The sequence below is a fragment of the Dendropsophus ebraccatus genome, chromosome 14 (assembly GCF_027789765.1).
Source record: "Dendropsophus ebraccatus isolate aDenEbr1 chromosome 14, aDenEbr1.pat, whole genome shotgun sequence".
NCBI lineage: Eukaryota > Metazoa > Chordata > Amphibia > Anura > Hylidae > Dendropsophus > Dendropsophus ebraccatus.
Window position 1 is genome coordinate 25,173,039 of NC_091467.1, and position 23,174 is coordinate 25,196,212.

The following is a 23,174-nucleotide window of genomic DNA, read 5'->3' on the forward strand; positions in this document are numbered from 1 at the left end:
ATACAATGTATTACCGTATCTGTACGGTTCTGCCACACTGGTAGCTGATAGAAATCGAAGAAGTGAAGAAATATGGCCCCTGTGCCAATCCACATTGTCTCTTACTCCCACTGCTCTCCTACCTTAGGAGACAAATGTTCCATGCCTCTGTCTCACATTGTGTGTGTCTGCTGAGATCAGGCTGATGATGCAGACAGGGGGCAGGGTGTGATTCACCATCTCAGACTGGCCAGAAGCAGGTGTTTCAACTTCGCTGATTGTGTAAAAGTCTACAGAGAAATTAGGGCTGTGTTCACACATGTTGGAGTGTCATTGCAGTACTGCAGCATCTGCACAAAAATGATACAGTAACACAAATAGATAATGCTAAACAGCAGAGAGGATAAAAAACGGCACTGCCAATCCCACCTGCACAAAAAACAAGGCATAAACAGTATAACCAATGTAAGATAATATTGGATAATTTCCTTATTGTGGGGCTCAACTTCAAAGAGAAAAGATGCTTGATGATAATATGTGCGTGGAGATGAACAGAAAAGAAAAGAAAAAAAATATATAATTTAAAAAGTTCTTTACTTTATTCCAATATCAGCATTACAGGACCACAATGAAATGATAAAGTACTGCAGATAATTCAGTAACACAATGAAACTGCAATGTGTGAACACAGCCTAGATGTTCTGCAACAGCTTTGGGCGGGGAATAGGCAGGGTGGAGGACTGTGATGGAACAGCTGAGGGAAAGCAATGCATTCTGGAACCTGTAGTACTGAGTACATCTGCTCAACCAGGAAATACAGAAACACAAAACAGAACAAAAAAACCCCAAACAAATGGATTTTTGGTAGTTTCAAAACTGGGATAGAAAGGTAAGTATTGTTATATGCTTCAGCAGAAGTTTCATTTTTTTTTACCTGTACCCGGAGTTCCCCTTTAAGATTTGTTTAAACAATGGAATGATCTTACCATAGTTGATTTAGACATTTTGGACCTACATACATAGCACTTGTATCTATAGACCCTAGTCCAGTAAAGGCTGTGGGCCATAGTTCCCGGCTGGTCATCAAAAATAGACATAATAAAAATGGGGAAAAAAATCACATCACTGTGATATTTTTTAAGCCAACCAAAAAGTATTACTTGCAAGCAACTGCAAGGAAGATCAGTCTCTATGATATCTTATAGACCACTACAACTACTGTAAAGGTCCTAGTATACGGGTCAATAAAGGCCCAATCAATATTGTAAACTAGCACCGATCTGCTAGATTACTGGGTCTAATACACGGCCCGACAATCGTTTAGCAAGGGCTGCACAGACATCATTATCGATGTCCATGCAACCCTTGCCCAAACAGTTAATAGTTTACTTGTCCACGCTCCTGCAGCCACGGAATCAGGAAACATGCAGAGTGCAGGAGAGTTCATCGGCCGTGCATCGCTCTTACATGTAGCGATGTGTGGTTGGCGGCTGATGATTTTAGGTCTGGACCTAAAGAAACGATCAGCCAACAATTGTTTCATCGGCTGATCATTGTCTCTACTACACTGAGCAATAATCGTTCCATTTCGGGACCATTCGGCCAATTTTCGCTCCGTGTAATAGGGCCCTAACTTCCTTCCAAGGTACCCTTCTTGTCAGATAGGAAATAACACGCTTATTTGTGGAGGCTTGACTTCTGGGACCTCCCCGATCCAGTGAACTGTCTCTAAATGGTAAGAGGACACCATGTATGTATGTATGGCCAGTGCTTCAATTAATCTCTCTGGGGCGTTTGCACATTGCTAAACTAAGCAGTGGAGGGAGAACCGATGCACCGGTGCACGAGTGGTGCGTTCCATTTATACATCAGTGTGTTAAAGTTCAACTATAGGCTATGTTTTGTAAGTTGATGTAGCCAAGGTTCGTGGATGGTTCCTATGACTTGGGGTCTTCATATAGGCTATGTTCACACTACGTAAAAGTAAGGCCGTTGTTGATCCTGGCCGCAAATACCTGACATGTCAGTTTTCTGCTGACGCAATTCAATGAATTGCGGCCGTAGGAAAGCCCTGCCAGTTCACAGAGTGAAGCGCGCGGCTCCGGCCGCTTGCTTCACTGCATGCTATGGGAAGCTCTGATGCAGGCGCGTGCTGATGCGCCCGCATCAGAGCTCTGCGGCCGCAGAGAAAGAGATAGAGAAAACTACCTTCTGTGTTTTGTCCTAGCTGGTGGTCCATGTCGGTCCATGAGGATATATATTGCTGTGACTTTATCCTGTGCCTCCAGACAACCATTACCTTTACAGCCTATCCACAACATATATGATGGATTGGCACACAAGACAGAAGACTAGACCCTACAAGCCATGTGTTCATCAGATAAGTCAAATACATAAAAGAACGTGCGCAAATATCAGAAAAACATCTACATAAAATATTCACTTGAGTGTTTTATTGTGCATTTTTGCTTTGGCACATGACACGTTAGACGATTATGTAGGCACAGAAATATGTTATTGTACATCTATCAATATAGGTTTATTATTGGTGATAATTGGATTGGATTGTACAATTATAGTTTTTATCATGTATTATTTTATTTTATGATTATAGGTTGCACACTAGTTATTAATTCATCATTCGATCATGTACTATCATTATTATTTATAGCATTGTATTCACTTTATGTAATTTACATTGTGGGCTGGCACACTTTCTATGATATAAGAATATCACCTAATAATGGCATTACGTATTTTTGCAGGTATTATTGCACTTTGCACTTCCATTCATTATAGTCACATTATGATTCTTAGAGCATTTCTTTACTTAGATTGTTATTAGCTGCTATGATAGCCCAGGGGGTGGTAACTGTAGGAGGCAGGTAGAAGCTGTAGGAGGCAGGAAGAATCCACATCTGTGTACCTACCAATATCTACTTACTGTTCTGCCTTAGGCCGGGTTCACACAACATAAGACACTGGCCGTTCTGTGACCCGGCCGTGTGACAGAGTGGCCAGTGTCAGTGAACATCATCCCAGCCAATACTGCAGTACAGGCCAGATAAACATCATTTATGTTGAATTGGAGATTGTGGCCGGAGCTGCACCTTCCATTGTTTGAACTGACAGTTCTGTGTGGCCGCTATTCAATGAATGGCGGCCGCACAAAACTGACATGTCAGCTTTTCTTGCGGCTGCTATGCATCCCGGACAGAGTGTATACTGTGTGTATACACTCCGGCCGAGATCCCATTGATTTTGGCGCAATGCATATTTTGAATTAATCACGGACATTGATGCAAAGCGCAACAACGGCCATGATTACTTAAAAATATACGTTGTGTGAACGAGGCCTTAGGCTGGGTTCACACTACGTATATTTCAGTCAGTATTGTTATCCTCATATTACAACCAAAACCAGGAGTGGATTGAAAACACAGAAAGGATCTGTTCACACAATGTTAAAATTGAGTGGATGGCCGCCATTTAATGGCAAATATTTGCTGTTATTTTAAAACAACGCCTGTTATATTGAAATAATGGCCTTTATTTACTGTTATATGGCGGCCATCCACTCAATTTCACCATTGTGTGAACAGATCCTTTCTGTGTTTTTAATCCACTCCTGGTTTTGGTTGCAATATGAGGACCACAATACTGACTGAAATATACGTAGTGTGAACCCAGCCTTAAAGTGTACATGTCGTTATAACTTTCAAAATTTAAATCAGCAGTAGATGTGGTATGAAGCAAGTTTGCAATATACACTCTTTTTTAATTTTTTTTTAATTATCATGGAAAACATGGCACTTCCTGTGTTCCGACTCTTTTTTTCCGAAGAGTCTAAGCACAGGAAGTGCCATGTTTCACATGATAATTAAAAAATAACAATAATGAATTTAAATTGCAAACTTGCAATCTACTGTTAATTTAAATTTTGAAAGTGAAAACTACAGTGACACTTTAACCTCTTCAAGTCAGTAATATGTATACATACGTTCTTACGCAGATGCCCAGTGCTGCAGGAACGTATATATTCGTTCCTGACTGTGAGGGGCCTATCAATGTGTCCAGAGCCAAGGATACTGACAGAAAGCTGCAATCCCGCAGCTGCCTGTCATTAACCCCTTTATAGCGATCGCAGCGTTTAAGGAAGTCAATAACAGGTTAAGCACCTGTCACTGACTGATCACTTGTACCGACGGGCTGGGGTAAGACATTTTCCGTCATGTCTGATCGGCGTTCTGTTCATAGAGTCTGCTCTCAGGCAGACTCTATGTACAGATCGCCAACGGTATTCATCCCAATAGCATTCATCAGTATATGCAATCTAATGATTGCATGTATAACTGTAAAATAAAAGCATTTAAAAAAGTGTAATTAAAAAAAAGTTTTTAAAAGTATTTTATAAAAACCCTTATAACCCCCCCCCCCCCCCCAATAAAAGCACTATGGCTCTTGGAAGGCAGGGAAGAACATTGCATTAATTTGACCCAGATATCTGGGCACTAGGGATGGTCTGAACCGAGTTCAGACGGGGTTCGTATGAACCCGAACCATCCGCAATGATTACCGCTGTCTACCCGCTCCGTGCAGCGGGCGGATCCAGCGGGAGGAATGCCTGGAAAACTGGGATACAGCCATAGCCATAGGCTGTATCCAAGTTTTCCAGGCGGTCCTCCCGCTGGATACGCCCGCTGCACGGAGCGGGCAGACAGCGGGAATCCGATGCCGAGCATTCGGGTTCAGCCGAACCCGAACTTCGGCGGGTTCGGACCATCCCTACTGGGCACCAATGGCCTCGGTCATGAAAGGGTTAACTAAACACCATCACCCCTGCTGAGTTCACTTAATGCCTGTCTACTATAAGAAAAAGAAAGGAAATCCAAACAACATGGAAGTACGACCTAATAAATCACCCAATTATTTTTCATAATATATATAGCACATAGCAGCCAGTCAGGTTTAGACTTTTATGAGACTATTTTGGCTATTATACAAAAATAGACCAGTAATTGTACAGGTAAACTCAGCATCAATTTTATTGTCTAACAACTTCTTGAATATTACTTTGTTCTTAAAGTGAAAGTACCATGCTGATATTTGACCATATTACAGTGAGATTAATTGTATTATCCTGGAAAATGCCTTCAAGCTAAGTTCACACTACATATAATTTCTTTAAACAGTGGCTGTAGTTGCAGTCTTGAAACCACTGCCATTATTTAATGAAATTGCCGATCACATTGATTACTAGGGAAATTTCGGCCTGAGTGTATACACTCTGTATACACTCTGGCCGGGAGTCAATGCAGCCGCAGAAAAAACTGACATGTCAGTTTTGTGCGGCTGGTATTCATTGAATAGCAGCCACACAAGACTGACAGAGCAAACAATCTAAAGTGCAGCTCCGGCCCACTTTACATTGTCGGCTTTGGGTAATTGAAATGTGGGCACACCCGAATGTGCCCACCTCCCAATTAAAAAGAAATGAAGTTTATCTGGCCGGAATGAACTTCACTGACACCAGTCATTCTGTGACACGGCCGTGTCACAGAACGGCCGGTGTCATACGTTGTGTAAACCCGGCCTCAAGGCGAACATGCTATACACCTTCAGTGGATGTCAGTCAATGTTAATTTAGTATACACCTGCCTTTAGTATATCACCTGCCTCAAAGCCTTAAAAGGAAGGGGCAGGCTGTTTAAGATAGCTCCAGCAGCAGCTATTCACTGGGTAGGACACTTCAAAATTTAACAGGGTCAACTATCTGGAGAGCTGGATTAAAGTCAGCAGTAGGGATGAGCGGACCAGTCGATATTCAGGTTTCACAGGTTCGGCGGAACTGGGGAAAAAAAAAACAGTTCAGGTATGAAATAGATAGTTCAACATGGAGGAGGAGACAATTACCTTTCCCCATAATAGGCCATGTTTGATCTTTATATTCAGTTCCTCTCTTATCTTCCCATGTCACTAGATAAAGACATCTGAGTTAGGTCTACTTTGGTCTGCCCCTATTTAGACCCCATAGGCAAGCCAACCAAAATTTTGAATGGTAAAATAGGGACATCTATGGTTCGGTGTGCAAATTATCAAGTTTTTCAGGTATATCTACACACATAATAAGTTTGACCACAGTGCCCTCTTCCAGTACTGGTTTCACAAATCCCGAAAAAAGAGATTAGGCTGATTCTGATTGATTTGCAAAATTTTAAGCAAATTTGATGTTATCCAAATCAATTTTGTACGAATACACAACGAGGTGATCGATTAGACATAAGCCTTATGCTTTGGTAACCTTTTTATTGCAGACAGGGTGTTAAGAGGAGAACGCATGAGGTATAAATCTCTGAATTCTATTAGTAGTTGTCATCTTTTACACCTAAAATAATAGGCAACTTAATTTTAGTGTGAAGCCAATTAAATAAGGCTAGTGGAAACATATGTCAAAGCTCATAAAAAGACATCAGAATATAAGCACATGATTTTCATAAAAAAATAATTCTGCTTGTTTGTACTTTTATTGGGCACGCGGGTTAACCATTTAACTAACGTAAAAATGCTAAAAAAATATATATATACAATACATTTGGTGAGTCTTCAAACCCTTTCACTTTTTTCACATTTTGTTATGTCACGGACTTGCCCTAAAATGAAAACAAAATCCAGTATCCCTGTCATTCTGCCTTCAATGCCCCAAAGAAAGTAAAAATGGAAGGCTAGAAATCTTTGGGAATTTATTAAATAAAAAACATTGTATTAAGTATTCCGACTCTTTACTCGGTCTCTTCTTTGCAGATCCTCTAGTCAGGTTGGATGGGGGCCGTTGTTGGACGCTGTCTCTACAGAGATGTTCAAGGTCTCTCCAGGTCTCTCCAAAGCAGGACTCTGGCTGGGTCACTCAAGGACATTCACAGCTACTTCTGTGTTGTCTTGGCTACGTACTTAGGGTCAATGTCTTGTCGAACCTTTGTCTCAGAGGTAAAAATCCCTCAGGTTTTCAATATGAATATGTCTGTACTTTTCTCTATTCAGCTTTCCCTATATTATGACCAGTCTCTCTCCCTGAGGCATGATGCTGCTCCCACCATTTCACTGTAGGGATGTATGGGGCAGGTGATGGGCAGTTCCTGGCTTCCTGCAGACAAGATGCTTATAATTTAGGCCAAAAAGTTCAATCTTGGTTTCATCAGACCAGAAAAGTCCTGTTTCTCACATTATGAGAGTCTTTTGGATGTTTTTTTCCAAACTCCAGACTGTCATGTGTCTTTTTTTAGGAGGGGCTTCGTTAAGTCCTGATTGATGGAGTATTGCAGTGATGGCTGACCTCTTGGAAGTTTCTTCCATCTACACATAGGATCTTTGGACCATTGGGTTCTTGGTCACTTATTTTACCAAGGCTCTTCTTCCCTGATTACTTAGTTTAGTGGGATGGTGAGACCTGGTTGTTCCAAACTTCTTGTGGTGGGATGGTTAGACTGCTTACGGCTGCTTACTGCTTACGGCTGTATCCACATGACATTCTCTTCGGTTAATGTGAACAAAAACTTTTGGCAAGTTCGCTCAACTCATTATTATATTTGCACTACATATAACTATAGTCGCTGTAACATAATACAAGTCATCGTCATTATGAACAGTATTCATGGTGACACCATGAGGGTTGAAACTGATTTTAGTCAGTTATCTGTCTGATCCTAAAGTGTTTTGACCTCAAGCATATAGTGAATTTCATATGAAGACTATATGGCACCACCAAATGGCAGTGTATTTGTTAGGAACCAGACAGCAGGACAAGACAAGACAGTGAGCCCTAAGCTCAGCCCCGCCCACTGTCCTCTACCTACTTGCCACTATCCGCCCTAAGATGGCGGCGAGCAACTGGGCGGCAGTCCCTGCACTGGCTAGGTGGGACACAAATACAAAACAGACAGACAAACACAATGAAGAAAAGTCCACAATCCGGGTCACAACAGTCGGGCAGCAAAAGTACAAAATCAGGATCCAAAGGCGAAATCAGAAAACAGGCAATATGATCAGGGGCAGGCAGCAAGCAAGGGAGGTCAGAGATACAAAGCAGTAGTCAGGAGATGCAAAGAATCAGAATCCACAAGCAGGCAGAGACTTAGTCAATAACCGGCAATGAGTGCAGAGACTGAGGTTTGTTATATAGGAGACCAGGGCTCTGGTCCAGAACGTAATTGGACCATCCCCCTGAACTCCAAGCACAGGCAGCTGAGAACAAAACAGATCCACTGGCAGGAAGACCTGTCAGTCACAGCAGAACCAAAACACAGATTAACCCAGACATGGCCAGACAGAACTCAGCAGGTGAAGTCGGGTGTGTCTCCCAACATATAAACCAGTGTTCACACATTGCAAACAAAAACACAGAAACAGAAGACAAGAATATCAGCGCCTTCTCGGCCGCACAGCACGAGCCGAGGGGCGCATAATGCTCTGCAAAGATACCATCCTGACAGTACCCCCCCTTTTACGAGGGGCCTCAGGACCCTCACAGGACTCAACTTCACTTAGAAGATTGCCATCTGACTCCCATTCATCAGTAGAAGAGTCCATGGCATGTAGAACAGGTTTACTGACAGGACGAGCAGAAGAACATGATAAATTCACATCAGATATGGGCAAATCAGTTACAGTAGGACTTGAAATATTAATTTCACATGAGGGTACCTGTGCGCCCAAGTGACCTTCCTGGGAGTCACCTGGACGCCGATGATCCGGGAGCCGGTTAGCTTGCCGCTTGGGACGCTTGTGGCAGAAACTGATGTAATGGCCACTGTCACCACAGTAGTAACATAGACCGTTGTGTCTCCGGTATTCTCGCCTAGTCCTGGCGTCCAATAGTCCTAGCTGCATGGGCTCGTCCTCATGAATATCAGGGATATCAACAGAGTTTTTGACAGAGCAGGGGACAGAGGTCTTAGAAGGGTCAGAGCCTACTTTCTCCCTATGTCTGTCACGGAGCCTACGGTCTATGCGAATAGCCAAATTCATGGCCTGTTTTAGGGTGGAAGGATCTGGATGTCCTGTCCAGGCATCCTTAATGCCATCAGATAACCCCTGCTTAAATTTGCATCTAAGTGCCGGATCATTTCACCCAGATGGAACGCACCACTGGCGTAACTCTGCACAATACTCCTCCACCGGTCGTTTGCCCTGTCTCAAAACTGTCAACTGTCTCTCAGCTGCTGCTGCCCTGTCAGGGTCATCATAGAGTAGTTCCAATGCCGAGAAAAACTGATCCACAGAAGACAATTCAGTGGCATCTGGAGGCAAAGAAAAGGCCCACTCCTGCGGAGGTCCTTGCAAGAGTGACATAATGATGCCCACTCTCTGGCTCTCATCCCCAGAGGACCGGGGACAAAGTCTAAAAAACAACTTACATCCCTCTCTGAAGATTCGAAAGGCCCTTCTCTCGCCTTTGAACCTATCAGGAAGCTGCACAGGAGGTTCTGGGGGAGCAGCAGCAGATAGCATGGCATTTTGGCCCAGGAAAGACTCTACCTGCTGCACCCGTTGCGTAAGGTCCAGAACAAGCTGGTTGAGACTTTGCATTTGCCCAACCAGAGCTTCCATGGGGTCCATAGCCAGGTGGAGAGAAAAAAAAAAAAGTATGGCTGGTTATTCTGTTAGGAACCAGACAGCAGGACAAGACAAGACAGTGAGCCCTAAGCTCAGCCCCGCCCACTGTCCTCTACCTACTTGCCACTATCCGCCCTAAGATGGCGGCGAGCAACTGGGCGGCAGTCCCTGCACTGGCTAGGTGGGACACAAATACAAAACAGACAGACAAACACAATGAAGAAAAGTCCACAATCCGGGTCACAACAGTCGGGCAGCAAAAGTACAAAATCAGGATCCAAAGGCGAAATCAGAAAACAGGCAATATGATCAGGGGCAGGCAGCAAGCAAGGGAGGTCAGAGATACAAAGCAGTAGTCAGGAGATGCAAAGAATCAGAATCCACAAGCAGGCAGAGACTAAGTCAATAACCGGCAATGAGTGCAGAGACTGAGGTTTGTTATATAGGAGACCAGGGCTCTGGTCCAGAACGTAATTGGACCATCCCCCTGAACTCCAAGCACAGGCAGCTGAGAACAAAACAGATCCACTGGCAGGAAGACCTGTCAGTCACAGCAGAACCAAAACACAGATTAACCCAGACATGGCCAGACAGAACTCAGCAGGTGAAGTCGGGTGTGTCTCCCAACATATAAACCAGTGTTCACACATTGCAAACAAAAACACAGAAACAGAAGACAAGAATATCAGCGCCTTCTCGGCCGCACAGCACGAGCCGAGGGGCGCATAATGCTCTGCAAAGATACCATCCTGACAGTATTCCCTCATAAAAACAATTCTCAAAGAGTATGTGCACACTACGGAATAGACGCAGAGACTTCAGCTGGATTCCGATGCATGGCCTCCATCAATGAATTCCGATGTCCACCCAAAGAATTGACATGTCAATTCTTTGGGCGAACAGCGGAATTAGCCGGCGAATGTCATTGAGTCTATGGGACAGGTGGAACTTGAAGCAGAGGCCGAGCAGTGGAATTCGCTTGAAGTCTCTGTGAGTATTCCATAGTGTGCACATACCTTTACAGAGGAATATCAATGTTATATGGGATACAATGAAAAATTCTTTTGGTGCTCCCATATATCAAGTTATGGTATTGGAGGCACATTATGGATCCATACAACATAGTTTTGTAGCATGGCCATGTGCATTGGATCCTTGATGTCAAGCATCTTTTAGGCACCAACAGGCCAGAAAGGGTAGCTAATATTTGGTCAAGAAGAAGGATATTTCTTTAAATATGTGTCATAAACAACGTAGTATTTAGTCATGTTGAAGCTGCAGTGTTTTATGTGACCACATTCAAATTGCTACAGCAAGAAAATTTCCTTTTTGGCATTGAATAAACTCTACGCAAGTAGGTGTAACTTTAGAGTAAGCAGACAAATAATGAGAGGGTAGCAACCCATTGTAAATTCATTGCACGTTGTACTGTATTTCAAGCAAAATTGTTACTTGTCTAGAAGTTTTGATGCTGCAATTTATCATAAAATGTTATTTCTTGGTAGGGTGTGCCATACAATTGTTTTATAAGAGAAATAATATAGTATCCTCAGAATTATAACCAGGAACCCCAAACAAAGGATTTAATGGGCATATTTTTTAGGTTTATGTAGAAACCTGATATGACATGTTCACATGGAAAACCAAATCCATAGTGGGCACCACCCTATGGAGGGGTATATAATATGGTTCACTCACACTGGTTCACCATAGGAAGCATTTGCCACTCACCACACTTGTTGACTTAAGCCATCATCATGAGTATGAAGCACTTATCTTCAGCTGGATCTGTTAGGGGAATAGGAGGTGGAAGTTCTGGTGTTTCCCGTATTTCATCTGTGCGCTCAAGTACATCTTACCGATCACCAAGCATGCATGGTGGTCTGATAGGTAGAGGAGGAAGTGCGGGGAGTATGGGTTTAGGTCTTGGCTGTGGTATTGGCAATGCAGGAGGCTTTGGCTCTAGTTTCTCATATGGAGGAGGTAGTTCTGGTTATGGATCCGGGTTTGGCTTTGGTGGTGGCCATAGTGTAGTTAACGCAGGGGAAAACATTCTCAGCACCAATGAAAAAGAAACCATGCAGGTACTGAATGATCGACTTGCTACCTACCTAAACAAAGTGCGTTCTTTGGAAATGGAAAATGCCCAACTTGAGAGAAACATTCGTGAGTGGTATGACAAACAGGTCCCATACTCATCCCCTGACTTCCAACCATACTTCAAGACTATTGAGGACCTTCAAAATCAGGTATGACTAAGGGTTTTGGCATCCTACTGTATCCGGCTTAGAAACAGGTCAACAGTCGAATTATATGTTGAGTATACAAAAATTATATTTTCAAAAATATATCATATGAATTGTTCATTTCACAATTTTTCAAATACCTTTCAGATTCTACAAGCAAGCACAGCCAATGCTAGCATTGTGCTTCAAATCGATAATGCTCGGCTGGCTGCAGATGACTTCAAGACCAAGTAAGTTCTTGCACATTCTTAGTCATTACAGTGTGTAATAGGTTTATAGGTTTTTGGGTAAATCATTTTTACCGTATAGTCAACTCAGTTAGTATCAGTATTGTTTGTAACTTCTTCTTGTAGCTTCTAGCAGGTGCTGATAGAAAGTATCCAGGTAAACATTTAGCTAGAGGACTTGAAGTTCAGAAGAACATTGTACTACTACATTGATGCTCTTGTTCTTCTTTACATTATAAAGTTGTTGTTATTATTATTATTTTAAGTTTAAATTTTATTTCAGGTATGAAAATGAAGCATCTCTCCGCACTGGTGTAGAGGCTGATATCAATGGACTGCGTCGTGTCCTTGATGATCTTCTGCTTGCCAAGAAAGATCTAGAAGGACAACTCTACACCCTGACTGAAGAGTTGGCCTCCTTGAAGAAAAACCATGAAGAGGTAAAAGGAACTGGATGTTTGTAACACTCAACAAGTATTTGTATTGAAAATTGTGTTTCAGACTTGAAATGAATGTTCTAGAAGTTAGGCATATTCTTAGACTTGTTGTAAATAACAGTTTATAACTAGAGATGAGCGAACCGGGTTCAGGTTCGAGTCGATCCGAACCCGAACGTTCGGCATTTGATTAGCGGCGCCTGCTGAACTTGGATAAAGCCCTAAGGCTATGTGGAAAACATGGATATAGTCATTGCTGTATTCATGTTTTCCAGACAACCTTAGAGCTTTATCCAAGTTCAGCAGCCCCAGCTAATCAAATACCAAACGATCGGGTTCGGATGGACTCTATTTATAACCATAGCCTATGCAGTAAGGTTGAGGGCTAAAAAAAATCCCAAAATTCACTATCTTCTTTGCAGGAGGTGAACATCCTGCGTTCTCAGCTTGGTGCCAGAGTCAATGTGGAAGTAGATGCTGCTCCTGCCGTGGACCTCAACAAAGTCCTATCAGAAATAAGGGATCAGTATGAGAACATTATGACCAACAACCTAAAAGAAGCCGAGAGGTGGTTCATAGAAAAGGTAGGACAATGATAGGACACTGAGTAGTCATAGAGATAATTGTGAAGCGGAAGGTGACCATGATGTTCTTGCACCATAGAGTGAAGAACTGAACCAACAAATGACAAGCAGCGCCCAACAACTTCAGACATGGAACTCTGAAATCATCGAACTCAGAAAAACAGCCCAAACCCTAGAAATAGACCTTCAAGCTCAGAACAATCTGGTAAGTCTACAAACTGTATGTCTAGAGCTTGAAGTCAATCATTTTAAACATATCACTGAGATAATAGAAGCATGCAAGACATCTCTGTAAGGTGTGTATTTACATAGCTTTCAAATATTATACATTTAGAGAGACGCCTTGGAGAATGCATTGGCTGAGACTGAAGCTAGATACAGTTGTCAACTTGCCCAGCTTCAAGATATGATTTCCAATGTTGAGGTCCAACTGGCAGACTTGAGGTCTGATCTGGAAAGACAAAACTTCGAATACAGATGTCTCATGGATATAAAGACACATCTTGAGAAAGAAATAGCAACATACAGACACCTACTTGATGGAGAAGAAACACAGTAAGTATTAACCAACTGATCATTATTCCAATGAACATTGTAACCATACATGGTGGAGAATGCCCCATATATAGATCTATAACAGGACTCACATTTCATGTGGCACATTGTATTATCTGACTCTAACCAGTAAACGAAAAATGAGATGATACATTCCCTTTAAATCTGTAAAAAGTATTAGGTGGGTGAAGTTCTGGTGGTGTCCATAATTGACATCTATGGTGAGGTGATTTTTTTTACCACAGTGATCTGGTAGGAAAGTTGGAGGGAGCTATGCACATTGGGCTTGGTCTGGGTATGAAAAGACCCAAAGGCTCCTTTGCCATGTAAGAAGACACTAGTATTATACATGGCTCATGGTTTGTGGGGTAGGCCTGGTATAGTAATTCCTCTACTTATGGATATTCTATTCTATGAGAACTAGAGGAGCAGTACTATTATTCTACAAGTTATCATTTTGACAAATGATATGTAGTCCACCGTCCAAACCACCAGTAAACCATTGGCAGCAAGAGTTTTGTTTCCCTACAGTGACACCACAGGACAAGTGCTGCATTACACGTTTGCCATTTAAATCAAAGGGCTATTCATTTAATGTGCAGAACCACTGGTTCCTCCATAGTGAGAGATGTGCATTTTATTATGTGTTTATGCATTATAGTATTGATTTAACTTAAACTTATACATCTTTTATTTCAGGAGGGGAACATATTCCAGAACCACAACAGTTATGTCCAGTAGTTCCAATGGCTCAATGAATATGGGAGGCATGGGAGGCACAGTTGGCATGGGAGGCTCTGTTGGTGTGGGTGGCAGTGGAAAAAACTAATTGGGAGTTAGCCAAAAACCCCTAACCACTCTTTTATATTTTTTGTGATTTTGTTATATTAAAGCAAAAGCTAGCCAATAAAAGAAAAAAAAACTTAAATCGAAAACTAAAGTCAGATATTGTTGTCACACCTACCAATGTTACGAACCACGTCTAAGAAAAATCTGGTGTGTGTTGGTTATTTCTTTGTGATGCCATTGTGGGTGTAGAAGTAGCTGTTGAATCTCTGTGAATGTCACTAAATGGAGGCATCCAATTTAGAACAATCTAGAATATTAGATGTCAAGTGATTTACAAAAATAGTGCCATTTTTGTCCAAGGTTGTCTTTGGTATTGGAGATGCAATACCAAACACAACTTGTAGACAGGATTGGCACTGATTCTGGAAAGAGCTAGCATCTTAACAACCTTGTTTACAAGTATTCTGGCTGAACCCATAAACACATTTTACCCCATATCTGTGGCCAACATAGACACTAATGCTTTTGCTTTAATTGACAAACATTTACTGAAATAAATATATATATATATATATTGAACCACTCAACTTCACTTAGCTATGAGCACTCCCCATTTATACTTGCTGCTCTTTGTCTTCGGCTCTACTCTCGGAGGTCGATCTTTGTCATCGTCACATTTTTTATATTTTGTCAGTTTTTCAATTGCCTGTTTCAGACTCTGAAGAGAAAGCTTTCTACCTAATTCATAATAAAACAGCTTGATGCATCAATCACGATTGGTTCTTGCTTTGTGTTTGCTTTTTGGGATGGGTCCGTTGTTTTTAAAGTCAATAAATCGAAGAGAGGATTTGTTACACATTCAACACTGCCAGTAGGTACTAACAAGGGCCAAATATAGTCTGAACATGGGCAGATGCACACCTCTTTTGACTCCCCCTTATAAAAACAGTGTACAGTTTCAAGGAAAAAGTATTACTAAGTTATAGCGGTCAGAACAAAGTCACGATTCTGAACAAATAAACTCTAAGTAGGCTAATAATAAACAGACGGTTGTACTGTTTATGTCCTTTATTGAACACACTGGGTAAACATCCACAATACAATACAGGGGGAAAAAGTAAGTAAATCTACTAAAAACTTCAGCAAGAGTTAATTGGAAAACAACATTTCAGTTATTTAACCCCTTAACGACCCATGACGTATCTGATACGTCATGGTGCCGTGGGGGGTGTTCAGAGCGGGGTCCCGCCGGGACCCCGCTCTGAACGGCGCTGATCCCGGCTGACATGTGCAGCCGGGCAGTGCCTCTGTTAGCCGGCGCGGGTCCCGTTGCCGCGCCGGCTAATTAAGCACTTCAATGCAGCTGTCAAACCTGACAGCTGCATTGAAGTGCTTTATGCACACTATCCCTGGTGCCTAGTGGGTCGGATCTCCCCCCCCCGCGATGCGATCGCGGGGGGGAGATCCGTTCTTCTGCCCGTGCCGGGCCTCAGCGTTGGAATGACGCTGATCCCGGCTCGGCAATAGATTGCTATGGCCTGCAGCAGGCCATAGCAATCTATGACCGATCTCATGGATCTTTGCTGTGTATATACACAGCATTGATCTCTATGAGAGATCAGTGCTGTCTATATACATACAAGCCCCCCAGGGGGGCTTCTAGTCCATGTAAAAAAAAAAGTAAAAAAGTGTTTTTATTAATAAAAAATCCCCTCCCCTAATAAAAGTCCAAATCACCCCCCTTTTCCCATTTTATAAATATAAATTAATAAATAAACAAATAAATAAACATATTTAGTATCGCCGCACACGTAATCGCCCGAACTATTAATTAATCACATTCCTGATCTCGCACGGTAAACGGCGTCAGCGCAAAAAAATTCTAAAGTGCAAAATTGCGCATTTTTGGTCGCATCAAATCCAGAAAAAATGTAATAAAAAGTGATCAAAAAGTCATATATGCGCAATCAAGGTACCGATAGAAAGAATGCATCATGACGCAAAAAATGACACCTCACACAGCCCCATAGACCAAAGGATAAAAGCGCTATAATCCTGGGAATGGAGCGATTTTAAGGAACATATATTTGTTAACAACGGTTTGAATTTTTTACAGGTCATCCGATACAATATAAGTTATACATGTTGTATATCATAGTAATCATAACGACTTGAGGAACATGCATAACAAGTCAGTTTTACCATGGGACGAACAGCGTAAATGCAAAACTCCCCGAAATCAAAACAAATTAGTTTTTTTTTCAATTTGACAGCGCAAATGATTTTTTTCCGGTTTCGCAGCATATGTTATGGAAAAATAATGCCTCTCATTACAAAGTACAATTGGTTTCGCAAAAAATTAGCGCTCATATACGTTTCTAGGTGAAAAAATGCAAGCGCTGTTGACTTTTAAACTTAAAATGGAATAAGCAAAAGCGCAAAAACGAAAATTGGCTTTGACCTTAAGGGGTTAAAGTTTAAGAACTACAGGATAGGTAGTAAATACAGTAACTGACAGATCGGGATTTGACTGCTAGGATCCCCAATGATCAAAAGAATAGGGATGTTTTGACCTTTAAATGAATATCGCAGCAGTGCACATGCTTTGCCACTCTCCATTGACTTTGCCATCGCCAAAGGGCAGCACTTGGCTATCTTAGGAAGTCTCATAGACCTGCATTCAGCTGCTCATCACCTGTCCTATAGAAAGTATATGGAGGAGCAGTGACTCTTATCAAAGGCAGAAGTCCCTGCTCCTGTACAATGAGCAGCAATGCTGTATTCATGACCACTTAGGCTCAGTACATTCACTAAGCCAGCCACTAGCCAAGCAAAAGAATAAGCTCAGTTTACTATACGCTGATAGGGTGTCACAGAAAGTATGGACAGGAGCAGTGACATAGCAGGTGTTAAGATGCACTATGGTGTTAGGATGATGTCAGCTAAAAAATTTAGGGTGAAAACAAACCCTGAAGGTTCAGGATGGGTAGAGAGTTGTCAACTAGCCAGTGCCAGAAACTAGAGGACATACGATAGGCAAACAGTTGGATAAACCAAGACAATAAGCAAAGGGTAAACCAGAAAACAGCCTAGATGCATAGGACCAGGAGAACACAGATAAACCAAAACCAACAGAAAATATGTTATTTCAGCTATCAACTCTGTCGCCCCTCTAACACACAACAGAACAGGACAAAGCAACGGACAGCCCTGTACACCAACTTAACCAAACGATTAAGGCAAGTGTTTAGGGCTGCTGAATGGCACTGGAAGAAAACATACTTCAAAGAAGACTTCCAGATCTGCCCTTACCTCATGCTAAACAGGATTTCTTTACTTCCCTCATATCTTCTTTGTATTATAACGCTAGGCAACTGTTCAACACCTTAAACTTCCTTCCCCACAACATCTCCCATTTCTGCCAAGGACTTCAAACAGAAAATTAATAACAACAGAGAAAGTTTCACATTGCAGTCCCATCAGGTACCCCTCATCCCTGTTCAGTGCTCTTTCCCACTAACCCACCTCTCCACCATAACTGAAGAACACCTCTCCAAACTACTCTCCACATCATACCTCACCAGCTGCACACTTGACCCAATCCTATCCCAGCTTATACCCAACCTTGTCCCAGCACTAGCTCATGTGTTTAATCTATCACTAACTAATGGTATTTTTTCCTCTCCGTTTAAGCATGCAACCATCACAGCCATTCTTAAATAGCCATCCCTTGACCCTATCTCCTTGTCCAGCTACCGCCCTATCTTACTTATCCCCTTTGCCTCGAAACTACTTGAACAACATGTCAACCTTGAACTGTTCATTAACTTCTCGTCCAACTCTCTCTTCGACCCCCTGCAATCTGGCTTCCACCCCCACCAATCCACAAAATTGCCCTCACCAAAGTGGCCAATGACCTGTTAACTGCCAAAGTCTCACAGCAATATTCTGTGCTACTTCTCCTTGACCTATCTTCTGCCTTTGACACAGTTGATAACTCTTTACTCCTAAAAACTCTTTAATCCTTGGTGTCACCAGCTTGCCCCTCTCCTGGGTTTCAATTTCCTCTTACCTCTCCAACTGCCACTTCTACACCCCCTCCACTCCTCACCCCCTTACTGTTGGTGTGCCTCAAGGCTCTGTCCTAGGGCATCTTTTCATCTCCATCTATACTTTTGGCCTGGGACACCTCATAGAATCCCACAGCTTCAAGTACCACCTCTATGCCACTGACATGCAAATCTACTCTCATCTCTCTTATATACATCCAAAATGGATACACACATGCACATATGTATAGATACTCAATGTTGAGTTATTATAATATACATCACAAACACAGTCTTAAATCAATAATAATCCTATGAAGCAAAAAAAGACCTTATGTGTAATATTCAACTGAAATCAATCCAAATAGAATATGAAAGTTCAAAATTTTATTAGTTAAAAAATTAACAACAATAGCAGTAAAAAGTTCAAAAACCACACATGGAAAACAGCACCACAGGTATGGGCAGGTCCGGGTAACCTGATAATGCAGGCTGCAACACGCTGTGAGATATTGGGGGATTGTCAAATAACCATGCACTAATACTATATATAATCAGGATAAACGGCTCTAGAGCCTATACAATAACCTAAGTAAACCATCCATGGCAAAGTGACTAAGTGCTAAAGTGCATAAAGCAATGTGCAGAGCATACCCATCTACAGTTCACTGCCCGTCCTGGATGCCGCCAAACCCCGACGTACGTTTCGTCTCCTTCATCAGGGGGTGACGTCATCACAGCAGGACACATCTTATATACCTGATCCACATCACGTGTGTGATGGAAAAAGCACCTGTAGTCCATAATCGGCAGCATGCAGTATACGGTCCAGGCCCGCCCCGCCGGATGTGACGTCACCAGACGCGCGCGCCGAGGGGAAGGCCGGCCACAGCAAACTACGTCACTGTGACCCGTCCTCCTGACCTTGTCTGGATGTCAACTATCTGTTATCATGGATCCCAGAGTGTCTATTGGTTATATATTCCTTCTTTTCCTCCCACTTTCTAAAACTCAGCATGGACAAAACAGAGCTAATCCCCCCAATAGCTCCACTCCTTATTTATTCTGTCAATCACTATGAAAGGCTGCACTCTGCCCTCCATCCCCCAAGTCCATTTGAGGTCACCTTTCATTCTACCCTGTCTTTTAAACCACACATTCAGGCCCTGACCACCTCATGCTACCTTCACCTTATTTTCTAAATCTGCTCTTTTCTCTACCCCCGACTCAACAAAACTGCTGGTACATGCTCTCATTATTTTCTGCTTGGACTACTACAACATCCTCCTCTCTGACCTTCTATCTAACACTCTTGCCCACATCCAGTCTATCCTTATTTGTGCTGCACATCTAATCCACCTCTCCCCTCGCTCTGACACCTCTGTCCCTTTCCCAATCCCTTCACTGGCTCCCCATTGCCCAACAAATTCATTTTACATTGTTGACCATGACTGTACAAGGCCATCCACAACCTGTGCCCTCCATATATCTCTGACCTGATATCCCGCTACCGTCCCTCAGGGAACCTTGCATTCTCCAATGACCTCCTTTTGGTTTTTCTCCTTGTTTGTACCTGACACAACCTCCCCCAAGATTTTCCCTGAGTCTCCCCAAACTGTGGAACTCACTACCCCGACACATCTGGCTCTTAAGACCATCAAACACATCTCTTTAAACTAGGCTACAACCTACAATAATTTTGCACCACACCTTGACTACCTGCCCCCTTACCTACTGTCTCCTTTTCCTTAACTTATAGATTGTAAGCCGTCACGGGCAGGGTCCCCTGTCCCTACCAGTACCAGTCTGCCATTCATGTAAACTGTGATTTTGTAATGTTCTATTTGTCGTCGTCAACCCACCCCCTATAGCTTGTATGGCGCTCTGGAATCAAGGGCACTTTAAAAATAAATATTAATAATATTTTTTTCTGAGAAGTAGCAACAAGCAGATTCAAAAATTGGATTAGAAGACACTGAAATGGGAGCTGTAGGAGAACAGGGTAGGTGAGTATCACCTTGTAAGAATATTATTATTATTATTTTTTTTTTTTTTTATTGTGCCCTCAGTTAAAGGTAAAAAAAAAATTAGAGCACCATAATAAAAGGTGAAACAGATGTCAGAGAAAGGATGACAGTTGTTAGGCACACAGACCTGACATAATAATATGTAAGCCATTTATATTAAGAATCAAAAGTAATGACAGCCTCCAAACAATGAGTAACCATGTAGGTTATAATCAGACATATTGAAGGGTCACTACATTGTGTAAGAATGCTGAAAGGCCACTAGACTGCATAACTAGGCTTCACCCTTAGCAGTCACCTTTCCTGTGTCCAAACAATGGCTCAGAGTACTCAGATACTCCTAGGACTTATTGTAGAAAAATCAGCAGTCATCCAAATAATTCATGCAAGATTGTATCAAATGTTAGAAGCAAAAACAAGTGGCAACGTACCATGAGATGCCAGTAGCCAAAGGAAGTAGTAGCCTTGCTAAGAGTAGTTGCCCTACAGAGTGGTCCAGATAAAGTGTAACCACAAACACATAACAGGAAAATCCAGATTGACATTAATATAAGACTACAACTGGACCAAAAACCTACTAACCAGAACTTTGCATTAAACCAGAGATACTTCCAAAAGTGCACCAATTGTGTAGCACCCAAGTACATACAGAAACAGGAAAACCTTTGCTTACTTCCAGGCCAATTGGTGCACATCAGGAGATTCAAAGTAAACTTAATTCTAACATGCAAAGAATACTTTTCCCAGCTTCTAGATTGTCATATACATAATATGTGAGCCCTACTCTCAATTGTCGAATTCCTCCATTCTAGAAACCCATTGAGTTGCTGGGTCTCTATCCTTCCACCTAAGTATGATTAGCAATTCTGCACCATTAGAAGGTGTGAAGGTTATGAATGAACTTAGTGGGTGAACTTAGTTGGTGGAAAGCTACAATATGATCAATTCTAGCGACATATCTGTGACAGGATAGCATTTGTTGCTAGAATCACCTTTACGCAATATCATTTTTTTGGAAGTTGGGCTGGCCTTGTCAAAAGGGCTTTATAAGATTTTGAAAGTAACTTGGAAGCATGGGATACCATACCAAGAGTGCTGTCATAATGACTGTCTCATGCACAGAAGAATCACACTATCACTATCACATCAGGCAATATATATATCCAAGATGGCAGGCAGTATATATCATGGGGGCGAGTGTACTAAGGCTCGTGTCAGTACTTCATTGGCTGAGTTACCTTGTGCAGCACTAGTATTTCCTTTTAAGCTTTAAGGAATGTAAAGATCTGTACCTGTTTAGAAGGTCAGCACCATATTGTAATGGCTTCACTAAAAATACTAAATATAATCAAGACATCCTTAACAATTGTGTCTGCTCCTGTCAGTGCTGCTGCATGGGCCTGGGTCTGGTTGCAGCTGCAAACCTTGCAAATGGTATAGCTATGTTACAACTGAAAATTGATTGTCAAACTTCCTGGATATTTGCCTAAAGGAAATCTTGTACCGAAATGTCCCTAACCAAGATTATCATTAGACATTGAATTGAGTTAGTTGTGTTACTCATTTTTAAAGAAAGGACTTGTAATTATATTTATATAATTTCCGTGGGTCAGGCAGAAGGCTCACACCCAAACATTTCATGGACAAGGAGGGCCAGGGGAAGGGAGTGGAAACCTTAAAGTGATGAGCAGTCCTGTGTAGTAGGTTCACACTCAGGTCACACTCAGGATTCTGCTTTGGAGACTATTTTTTTTAAAATAAAAGTTAAATGATTGCCCATAAATGCAGCCATATAATGTGTTGAAGGTATTTTATACTAAAGTTTTCATTACTAATATGAAGAAAAGGGGGTCAAGGGGCAACCCAGGTAATGTAATTTATATAGAAAGGAGGAGAAAGAATATCATTAGTAGGAATGACCATTAGAAAATGACCTAAAATGTAAAGGGGCATTCACATTTTGACAAGGTTTGCCCTATCCACAGTATCCACGGGATAGTGAAAAACTAAGCCAACGTGGGGGCTTCAACAACTGGGGGCCATGAAATCCTAGCTTGCACCATGTTTCCATTCATTCTCTATAAAAATGACAAAGATAGACATATGCAGCATTTTTACTATCTTAGGCAACTCCATAGAGAATGAATGAATGGGGTGACAGCACACATGTGCGACAGTTCTATTCAGCAGGACTTTCAGGGTTCCCATCTCGAGATTAAAGTTGGCCCCAGCAATCAAGTTCCTTTTTCTTTCTTTTTTTTAATTTTCCATATTGCTATCCAAAACCCCAATTCCAAAGTGGGGATGCCATGTAAAATGTAAAGAAAAACACAAAACAATGATTTGCATATCCTATAGACTCCAATTTTATTCACAGTAGAACATAGAAAACTCATCGGACATTGAAAGTGAGACATTTTACTGTGTCATGAAAAGAAATTATCTCATTTAGAACGTGATGGCAGCAACACGAGCCAAATAAGTTGACACAGGGCCATATCCACCATTGCGTAGCATCCCCTCTTGTTTTTACAACACAGTAAATATCAGGGGCAATAGGAGACCAGTTGCCAGAGTTTTGGAGGAAAGTTACCCCATTCTCGTCTGTAGGATTCTAGCTACTCAACGGTCTTGGGTCTTCTTTGCTGAATAACTTTGTTTCATAATACGTC

General features: G+C 41.9%; 1 protein-coding gene across 1 annotated transcript; it reads left to right on the plus strand.

Annotated features, from left to right (window-relative positions):
• Positions 1-11,287: 11,287 nt before the first annotated feature.
• Positions 11,288-15,196, plus strand: LOC138772754 (keratin, type I cytoskeletal 19-like). Its single transcript, XM_069953377.1, has 7 exons — positions 11,288-11,837; positions 11,982-12,064; positions 12,345-12,501; positions 12,921-13,082; positions 13,162-13,287; positions 13,417-13,637; positions 14,337-15,196. The coding sequence occupies exons 1-7, from the start codon at positions 11,346-11,348 to the stop codon at positions 14,464-14,466; spliced, it is 1,371 nt and encodes a 456-aa protein (XP_069809478.1). The 5' UTR covers positions 11,288-11,345; the 3' UTR covers positions 14,467-15,196.
• The last annotated feature ends 7,978 nt before the right edge of the window (positions 15,197-23,174 follow it).